This window comes from Ammospiza nelsoni, chromosome 5 (assembly GCF_027579445.1).
Source record: "Ammospiza nelsoni isolate bAmmNel1 chromosome 5, bAmmNel1.pri, whole genome shotgun sequence".
NCBI classification, from domain to species: Eukaryota; Metazoa; Chordata; class Aves; order Passeriformes; family Passerellidae; genus Ammospiza; species Ammospiza nelsoni.
The window spans coordinates 24,631,960-24,642,316 of record NC_080637.1 but is presented as its reverse complement, the minus strand read 5'-3'; the positions used below and the strand labels follow the sequence as shown (position 1 = coordinate 24,642,316).

At 42.6% G+C, this 10,357-nt stretch overlaps 1 protein-coding gene across 1 annotated transcript in view; it reads left to right on the top strand.

Moving 5' to 3' along the window:
- Positions 1-3,134: 3,134 nt before the first annotated feature.
- Positions 3,135-10,357, top strand: part of ST7 (suppression of tumorigenicity 7) — a 135,759-nt gene continuing 128,536 nt past the window's right edge. The window contains exon 1 of the mRNA XM_059471984.1: positions 3,135-3,330. Coding sequence (XP_059327967.1) covers positions 3,180-3,330 — 151 coding nt within the window. The 5' untranslated portion in view covers positions 3,135-3,179. The remainder of the gene's footprint in view (positions 3,331-10,357) is intronic.

Here is a 10,357-nt window from a genome sequence, read left to right as displayed (position 1 = left end):
TGCCAGGACCCAAGCTCAAGAAAAAGTCTTTGTTCTGAAAAGCAACAAAACTTCACTGTACCTCATGTACTAACTGTCATAGCTTCTGCTTCCTGATTTCATTTAGCAAAGTCATCAACAGTCATATGAGAAATTAGAAACTCTGAACTGGGTTTACGGCTAACAAATTAGGTGTTTGCTCTTATAGGTATTATTTTGAGGTAGGAACTGAGGCCTTGTGTGAGAAAACTCTAAACAAGTGACAATTGAGTGGAAAATCTTAGCAGAAAGGCAAACACTATTTCCAAAATTATTTTTGTCCAATGATTCACTTCAGCTGTATTCTGTCATATCTTGACTTAGCAAATGAGTGCCTGAAGCCAGATGACACTCAAAATGGTGTCTTTCCATAGTACTGAACAATTTGCTTCTGACTTGTGAAATTCATATTTCAAGGCTTTCTATTTACTTGGAATTAATTCAAAGAGAACTGAGAGACAAGAGATAATTTGTGTTAAATAGAGCCTGAACAGTGAACTTGCCTTGAGTGTCAGCTTAGGTGCTTCTTTAAAACAAACAGATATGTAATTTGTCATATGAATGCACAAAGCTAGTCATGAGTCACAGTATCCAGCACATAATTGCTTGTCACCCCACACAAACATTTGAATTTGGACACATGCTTTTAATTTCCTCAGGTTTTGGGGGGTTTTATTTGGGTTTTTCTTAGGTTGGGTTTTTTAAGGTTTTGGGGGATTGGTGGTTTTGTTTGTTTGGTTTGTTTTTTTGGTTTGGTTTGTCCCACTGTTTCTTGCTGTTGTGTTTGTTTGCTTGTTTGGAGGGAGTTGTTGGTTTTTTTCTTCTTTGTATAGCACCCAATGAGAAACTCTTATTTTTTTAAATACTTTATACTCACTGTAAAAACATTGGAGATCTGGAAGTGAAATGCATAGCATGAATGCAAAGTATTATCTTCTGTAATTTCAGGGGAAGAAGAAGCAATGGTGCTTAGAGGATGGAAGGCATAAAATTAATAACTGTGCTTTAGGTGGGCACAGTTCATAGTGTTTTGATCTTCTAGTAATACAAGAGATATAAAGAAAGTAGAGCTGGAGGAACCAATACAATTCAGCCCTGCCTTTCCATAGAAGACAATAGAATGAAAAGTTGTTTATAATCTGAAACTTTGGAAAAGCCCTATACACCATCTCTATCTTTCATACACAAAAGAAATTGGTCATAGTCAGTTTTTTAAGGTAACCACTAATATATTGAAAATTAAACTATGTAGAGGAAAATTTATAAAAGTGAAAAATTGCCTACTGCCTTTGTCTTTTTGCTAATACACAAGAAAATATGAGAGGAATATTTTGTTTTATAAATAGCTGCATGATTGAATAAGTTGAGGTTTTTCAGCTGTGACCTAATGTATTAAGAATTTCTTCCCTTTAAAACTGGAAGGGGAAGCTGAAAATTTTGAAATGTGGTTTTCTTTGGTATGTAATTAAACTATAAATGACCTTTTATGTAGTTGATCTGTATGTTCTAATTTTAAAGTTTTGCGATTTATTAGCAAGAAAAACTTCTGTGAGTCCTGCACCAATATTCTCATATGGGGACTGTGGTCCCTTAACCAGAAGATCCTGTCACCATCAAATGCAGAAGACACAGCCAGTGTTCATTCATCTTCAAGTCCTGCAGTAGTCTGGAAGAACAAATTTCATGCCTTTGCTACCATGAGAAGGTTTCAATTTGTACAGCTACAGATTTGTTTTTGTTTAATGCTTTTGGGTATTGTAAACATTCTAGGAAAGCTACTATGTTTTTCTCTGTGATGAGTATTTCTTTGGCAGACTTGAAAATCTCAGAGAAAAGAGGAAATCTACCAGTTGGGAGAAATTTTCAAGGATTTTTTGTTCTTTTGGTAATAGTTTATAAATAGTACCTGTTTCTTAAGATGCTGGAGAGTGTTATCCCACTGGATACAGAATGTGAAAACACAGGAGAGAGATCCAAACAAATTGCAGCATGTGGTGCATATTTACTTAAATGTTTGTAAGCTGTGTGACACCAAAAAAGGCAGGGAGCAGCCGTGTTTACCGACCTGAATTTTGATCACATTCTGCTGTCAAATCCTGTTTCATTGACTGACATGAAGTTTATGCTTTACTGACAGTAGTTGAATGAGACACCTCTCTCGTGGGTGTCTTCCCTGCCCTTACCAGGGGGTTGGAAGCAGAAATGGGTCCCTTCCCAGCCATTTATTGCGCCACAGAGTTATCTTCCAAGGACGAGAGTTCTGCAGCTCAGGACTCTGCTGAGCACTGTACGCACCAGTTCACGCACGCAGGGACTTCTGTGCCTGCCCATTACCCCAGCAAGAAGCTAAGCCGAGTCAACAGCAAAAAAAAAAAAAAAAAAAAATCCTACGGGAGCCCTTTTCAGGCTTAAACTCCGGTTGCGCGGTGAAAATGCCGCCAGAAATAATTTTTCAAAATCCTAAAGACTGGGGGGGGGAGGCAAAAGTTGCACGGCCCTTCTGCCGGCCCGTGCCCCGGTTCCGCTGTGGCCGCACGCCGCCGTGCCCCGCAGCCCCTCTGTACCCCGCAGCCCCCGCCGTGCCCCGCAGCTCCCGCCGTGCCCCACAGCCCCCGCCGTGCCCCGCAGCCCCTCTGTACCCCGCAGCCCCCGCCGCCCCCTCCGTGCCCCGCAGCCCCTCCGTGCCCCGCAGCCCCGCCGGGCCCCGCAGCCCCGCCGTGCCCCACAGCCGCCGGCGGCGCTCCCGCGGCGGGGCGGGCGCGGGCAGGGCCGGGGTGCCGAGCGCAGGGGCCGAGCCGCGGGGCGCGGCCGAGCGCGGCTGGGGGCAGGTCCGGCGCTGCCACCGCAGCACGTCCCCACCCGCTCTGGCGGAGGGGAGCTCGCCGGAGTCCATTTTACCGGGGCAGCCTGGCCGAGGCTCGGCGGGCAGAGCCGGCAGCGGCCCGGGGGCACCCGCAGCGCCCGGCGGGCGGTGCGTGCGGCGGGCGGGGAGAGGCGGCCCGGGCAGCGAGAGGGGTGAACCGTCCCACAAACACACGCTGAGAGCTCGTGGCAGCAGAGAGCAGCGTTTGCGTTGGTTTCCCCCCCACTCCGTCCCCCCCCCTCCCCCCCTTTTTTTTTTTCTTTTTTTTTTTTTTTTTCTTCTTTTCTCTCCGAAAAACATGGCTGAAGCTGGGACGGGCTTTTTGGAACAGCTCAAGTCTTGCATCGTCTGGTCCTGGACTTATCTCTGGACGCTGTGGTTCTTCATCATGCTCTTCCTCGTCTACATCCTAAGGGTGCCGCTGAAGATCAATGACAATTTAACCACAGGTAGGCTGTGATCCCGTGCCCCCCTGCCTGCCCGGGCTGCCCGTGGGGGAGCGCCCAGCGCCGCCCCCTCGGGTGCTGGAGCCCTGGCTTCGGCTGTTTGTACTGCTCGTGTTGTACTCAAGCATTCCTGTTAGCCAGGATTAAAACTTCGGTTGTGTTTCTGATAAACAATAGATCTCAACTACTTTTTCTGAATGGTAATAAATAATGCGTGTAAGTTCGCTGGAAGATTATCGCTGTTGCAATGGACTTTGCTTTGGGTGCTCAGGCTCGCTAAGGTTGTGTGTGCCGCTGCTGTACTGAATCAGCACTAACTTACGTACTGTTAGCCGGTCTGCATTGGGCAGTTACGGCTTTATCTTGAAATTGCTTATTCTTCCTACCCATCTACTTCGATAATTTAATTTCTACCCCCCCCCCCCCCTCCGAAACCCTCCCACCCCTCTGTTGGACAAGACAAATTAGTTTTGGGGCAGATGACATGTAACCCATGTGGCATCCCTGCTGCTGGGAACTCAAACATTATCTGAGCATTTTTCACCCATCCCTCTGGCCTGTTCTCATTTGATAAGCCTCTGGCAATTCCAGCATCAAAGAAGAATTAAAAGGAAAAGAAGATTCAGCATAAGGCAGCTTTCACTTTAAGCATAAAGGCAATTATGAATTGCCTTTATAAATTATAAACTTCAAATGCAATTTTGGTGAAATTTTCACAATGTCTTTGGACAATATCCTGTTTCTTTTGACATTGCCACGCACTGATTAGAACAGGAAGAAATTCTTGTTGCTTGATTCTTAATAGTTTATGTAATGCGTATGTCCCAGGTAAACATTGCAGGCCGTGCTTGTCAAGCAGAAATGTCAGAATGCTTCCTATTATAATTTTTGCTATTGCAGAAAATCACAGGCATCCGAGATCTAATCAACCCCCTCTGATTTCTTCCTGAGTTTGAACAAACTAATTCTTGATGCACTTTCTCATTTTTAATGTTACTCCAGCTGAGTCATCTTGGGGTTTACAGAAATGTCTCAAAATGCAAGTAAAATGACAGTATGAAATCTTTGAGGAGTTTAAAAAGGCTGAAGAAGGTCCCAAAGTGCCTGATAAAAATGGGTTACTGGGGAGAATGACAGGCACAGTATGGTCTTTATGCATCATCTGTTCCTAAATGGAATTCATTTAAAAATTACTACTGGTAATAACATTATCATTTTTTGTTTTATTTAGTTTTTCAAAGTTTTGTGAATTAATTAAAACAGATTTAATTTATTGTGGATCTTCCCCCTCTAGCCCCCTCAGCTGATTACAGTTGGATTCTACTGCCATTAGTTTAAGGTTGGTCATGAAGTACCACAGCAACTGATGACGTGATACCAGTCACATATATTTCAGTAATGTGAAAATAAATGTGTAAATGTTGCTACTAAAACTTCTCTGTGGCATAAAGAAATAGTAGGGTGGTTTAAAAAATGACTGGGTATTTTCCCAGAACAGGCTGGATCTGTTAGTGAGTTGAGGTCAAACAAACTGGTTTTCAGTACCACACCAGAGGCAGGCTTACACAGCTCTGAGTTAAAAAAACTCAGTTTCACAGGTATGGTTTGTACTTCATGGAGTAGTGATTTAGAAAGGATTTTGATCAAACACCTTAAACAGAGCCCACAGTGGGCTGCTGTGATATGAAGGGCAGGGAGGGCACCTGCTGCAAGGACCTGGTGCTTGCTGCTGCTGCTGCTGTATGACTTTGTTTTCCCATGCCTACTGTTAGTATTTCTAAAAGGAAGTGGAAAAGCTGGAGAAGATAGTGGAAAAATGATTGCAGGGCTGGAGAGAAGCATCAGAATAAGATCACAGTAAGGCGATCTTGTCATGGAGAGAGAGAAAGAAATGGCCTTTTAATAATGAAAAGAATTACAAGAATTGATGACTTGAAGGAGAGGACAAACTCAATTTTGTCATAATCAGGTGTTAATTTGTAGCAAACTTGAATCAGCTGATTAAGGAGCCTTTGGGATTTGCATGTCTAAAAGTCTTCAAATCCAGTGGTGAAATAGGAACCACAAGTGTTCGTGCAGCCTTAAATTGCTGTTTGGCAAGGACAGGGCAGCAAGCTGTGCACCACTGGCAGTCAGAGTCATTGCAGATGGTTTCACCAAATGGAAGGGTGGTTGGTCACTTGTATCAGAAAGTCTGAGTGGGAAGTGTGGGGTCTTTTCCCTCTTTCAGTGTTGTACAGATGTGCACACCCGAGTATTAGTACATGTTGGGCATCCCGTGTGTTTCAGTGAGCTCCCAGGCTTGAAGGTCCTCAGTTTGGCCAAGCATAATTTCAGTGTCCTCAGTGGAGTACATTACTGTGATATACCCAAAGGGAAATCTAGTCTGTCATACAAAAATATTAATGGTAAGCCTGATTGTGGTGTTTCATGTGGTTTGTTTTTGGTTTGGGTTTTTTTTTTTGTTTTTGTTTTTTAATGTTTGATGTCCAGATCAAATAATAAAAATATGAATAGGAGAATTTGAACTATTGTACCATACCGTTAGCCAGGAAGCAAGAGAGGACACTTAATATTAAATACTAGGCTAAAATATTAAATACAGAATAAGCAGTTGAGGAAGTGGATGTTATTATCTTATTCCAAAATAATTAAATATGCCTATTTTACATAACATGCTGGATTTTCTTCCCATGTTGGCACTTGCACGACTTCTGAATGCCACACTAATCTGCACTAAGACACACCTCTTCTAAAAATGTGCTTGTTTTTCCTGACATAAGAATTTGGATTTCTAGTCAAATCCTAAGAAGGGAAGAGGCACTGAAGTTAAAATCTTTCTGATGATTTTATTTATCCTTTCAAAGTGCAACAGAAAGACAGATTTAATGACCAGAGCATTAAGTGCAACTGGCTTGTGACAAAGCAGACAGGAGGAAAACTCTGGCTTGCCAAGGCTAGAGAAATCACATAAATTGATTTTCTAAACGTGTGAAAAATAAATACATGGGTATGAGCTCTGGGCTGATTCTGGCTCTGTTGGTGTCTGTGGAGTCTTTTTATTATTCAGCTGTGCTGGAGCAAGGCCCTGTGGTGTAACCAGCTGAGCTGCTAGGGAAGGGAGCATTACAAGCCTGCAGAACAGAAGGAAACAAGTAAAGTTGTCCTGCCAGGCCCCTGAGGTCAGCAGGCCCAGGGTAACCACGGCTGCAAGAGCAAGACTCCATCACCTTGTGGTGGCTGGGACAGAGTTGTTATCTGAGAAACATGGTATATTTTTTCATTATTAATTTTAAAAAACTATTATTATTCATACTGAAATAAATAGCTAAAATTGTAATTAATGTGGGATTTGTGATCAGGTAATAGACTTCTTAAAGCCAGTACCTGAGACAGTGTGCATGGTGCTGGCCATTTGGAGAGGGGAGAGGCTGGTGTGGAGCAGGGCAGCACCAGGTCCCCACTCACCCTGTGGTTTGTGTGGCCAGGGGTGAAGTGAACATCTTAAAAGTCCTGTAAATTTATGATAATAACACTTTCTCTTTGTCCATGAATTCCTCAGAAAACACAAAATGGAGAGGTTTTTTTAGTCAGCCTGGCCCACCTCAGATGTGTGCATTGCAATGACTTCAGGAAACAAAGCACATGGAAAAGACCCATCTTATGAAACTACCTTGTGTTAAACCACGCAGGAAAGCTGAGGGTGATTTCATTAGCAGAAGTACTGCAGGAGATGGAGAGATGGAGCCTGCCTCTCAGGTTTGGGCTATGCTGTCTTAGGGTGGTGGCTGCTATCAGTGAAGCTTATCTCAACTTTTCTGATCTTCCCTTTCTGCGCTTCCTGACTCTGCAGATCTATACTGCACATTGGTGCAATGTGCCCCAATAAGCTGTAGTGTGAGAAAAAAGTAACTTTTCATTCCCATGGTGTCAAATTCAAGTAGCAGTGGAAAACATTTGCCTGTTATTAAAGTTTAACTAATTTCTCTTTTTCCTGCTGCTGATAGTTTGGCTGTGTGGAGCTGTGTGTGCGCAAGCTGCAGTAATGAACCACCCTTAGGACAGAAGGGTTTTTTGGGGACTGGACACCTGGGAGTGGGTCTTCCCTGGGCTGGGGGCACAGCTGCAGGGGCTGGGGCTGCCTGCTCTGCCTCTGAAGCCACCGCCTGTCGCCTGTCGGTGTGTTTGCTGTGATAGCATCTTGACAGCCGGTCAGGAGGTATTGTTCCCCTTCATAAATTTAAGCTAGTGCAGTTAATCATGAGGGCTGGAAAACATTAACCTGACAAAGGCCAGGGAGTTTCAAACAGTTTGAAAACCAGTGAAGAGATTCTTTCTTTTAAGAAGAACTGAAACGGTTTGTTTTAGTTCTGCAGACTTGCTGGTGGTTGTTTGGTCTTTCTTTAGAGCAATCTGCCGTCTTTCTACTTGGTTTCCCTGTAAGCATCTGCTGTGTGAGCTACAGGAGTGTGGTGGTGGGCGAGTCAACAGAAAACCTGGACCAAAACTCTCATGCCACCAAACGAGATGGAAGAATTCTTAACTTCCTGCAAGTGCCATGTAGATTTGTTTGGGGTATTTTAAGAACTTGACTGTTGAAAGTGAAATTTCAAATGCATGACCACTTCTGTCAAGGTCAGCATCAATCCTGCATATGAAATTCACAGAATCAGTTACGGATAGATAGTTTGCTCACTGACCCAAAATCACTTGCATTGATTTTTGCATTTCTTAGAATGTAAATTAAATATTTACTACATACTGATCTTATTTTCTACTAAGTGGAATTAAAGTAAACAGTGGTTTCTTAACTGTTAACCCCTCTCTTCAGTTATATCACTTACAGCACCACAAAGCATTTGTAGTTGCTGCTGAGCCTCCATTCAGGGTTTGGATATTAGAGGTTTTTTCAGTCTGCCTTTTTGGCTTTTGCAAAAATCAGTTTTTGCTGCTGTAGGCTAATATTCAGGAGGTTATTATAAAACAGGATTTAACTGTTTTAAGCATCTTTATTTCATCATGGTACACTTTGAAACTCTCCCTTTAATTTTTTATGGAAAAGATTATGATGTGCTTCAAAGTAGTATGTTACTTGTAACAGAAAGTAGACAAATTTTAGTAGTTTAAACTGGGGATTATTGGGGGAAAAGTCATATCAAAACTTGCTGGATCAATGCCCAATGGATGCAGTATACTTGATACTTGTTTTCTATGAATTTTGACATTTCTTCACCAGCTTGACTTTTTGGTTGGGCTAAATTTTCCAGTCAGCATCAGATGCTGGAAATGGAGCAAAGTTTGTAGGAAATGCAAGATTTTTAGAAAATACTGTTTTAAGAAATTGACTTTCTTATGCAAAACTCTAGAAGATTTGCAGTCAGTATTTCAGGGGAAATGTGTAAGCCAGAGCCTTCAAAATAATTTTTGATAACATCTTGAGTGAGCTTATTGTAACACTGACTGATATACAGCCATAGAGCTGTACTGCCAGCTTCTAACTGAAGTCTGATGTCCTCTGTGTGCTGATGAAAATTTGTGGAAAGGCTCCTAAAACTGCATATGTGTACTGGGATTTTCCCAAAGCATCCACTGGGTGCCTGGACAAATTTAGCCCAAAAGAACATAAGCCCCACATTTTTCACAGGGGTCTTAGGTCATAATTGTCTGAGTGGCTGTGAAAATACCATCATTCTAAATTAAAGAAAGAAAATAGATATTTTTGGTGGTTATTTTGCAAAGCAAGTGCAAAAATCCAGATCATAAATTTGCATTTGTGAAAGACAAAATAAGTGCTAACTGGTGTCAGTGCCTCAAGGACTGAAAAGAGAGAGAAAAGTACATAAATCTGTGCCAAGGCTGTACATTAAATGAAAGATAGAAGGTCATGATGCCTGCCTGAGAGCAGCACCTGGCAGGAATTAGGAAGATGATGTTTCATAAAACAGGGATTTTGGAGGGAATGACCTGCCTGTGTTTTAAAATGGATTCTCTGAAAGGAGCTATGTAGAGTCTAGCAAAATCACACTGTTAGCCTGAAGATGCTCAAGCTGTTTTTCTAATCACAGAGAAGCTACTTGACAATAGCTAAGGAGGTGTAAGAGCTTTAATCTAGTTGACAAACATATAGTGAGCTTCCTAAATATTTGGAGGTAAAATTCATGTTAACTTGTCAGAATTGGAGCCCGAATCATCAGTGGTCTGAAGAAGCAGCCTGGCTGTGAGATATGCTGTGTGCAGTGCCCTTGCTGCAATAGAGAGGTGCTTATGCTGTAAACTCTGTGGTGGGAGGAAAGTAGTAGGTACTAAAGTAGCCTTTAATATAGGGAGGACAGATCTTAAAAAAGGGGTGGCTGCAAACTGCACCCAGAGGAATGCGCATGTGAAGTGTTTTTATAAGAGATTTTTGAAGATGTGTTTTTGGACCCAGCTGATACGGCATGGGATATTATGCCTGTCCATCTTTGGCTCTTGTAGTACTAAGACTCTTAGGGTATTGAGGATTGCCAGGCTCTTCTGTAGGGAATCTGGGAGTGAAATCTAATGGCCCATAGTAAACAGGAAAGCTGAGTAGTTAAAACACTTATCACGCTGAGGTTTAGAAACCCCCACACCCATCTAAAAAGACTTGCTGATGGTGTGCAGGTATGTTGTGCACAGAGGCTCTGATAGTTCCACATAGGATTTTTGTGCCTATGCCAGAGTAGTCCCTGCTGTGTCCAAGGTTTCTGTGTGTTGTTCAGTCAGCTGGCAAGCTCTGTGCTTAAGGGGAAGTTATTTGTCTTGTTGGCAAGTGGTAAAACAAATAAAACCACTTAAGTGGTAACTTAGGTTGGAGGGCCAAAGCAATTTCTTCTGTTTGGCCCTCCAACCTGGATGCTGAGGGCCAATGTTCATTTCTTCAATCTGGATTGAAGGAATGAACATTGCTGTCAGAAGCTAATGAAGTCTTCTGTGTGGCTGCCACAAGAAGTCAAGATTCACCCTTTTTTATCCAAGATTAGTTATTTAGGAAGGTATTTTATATATAACA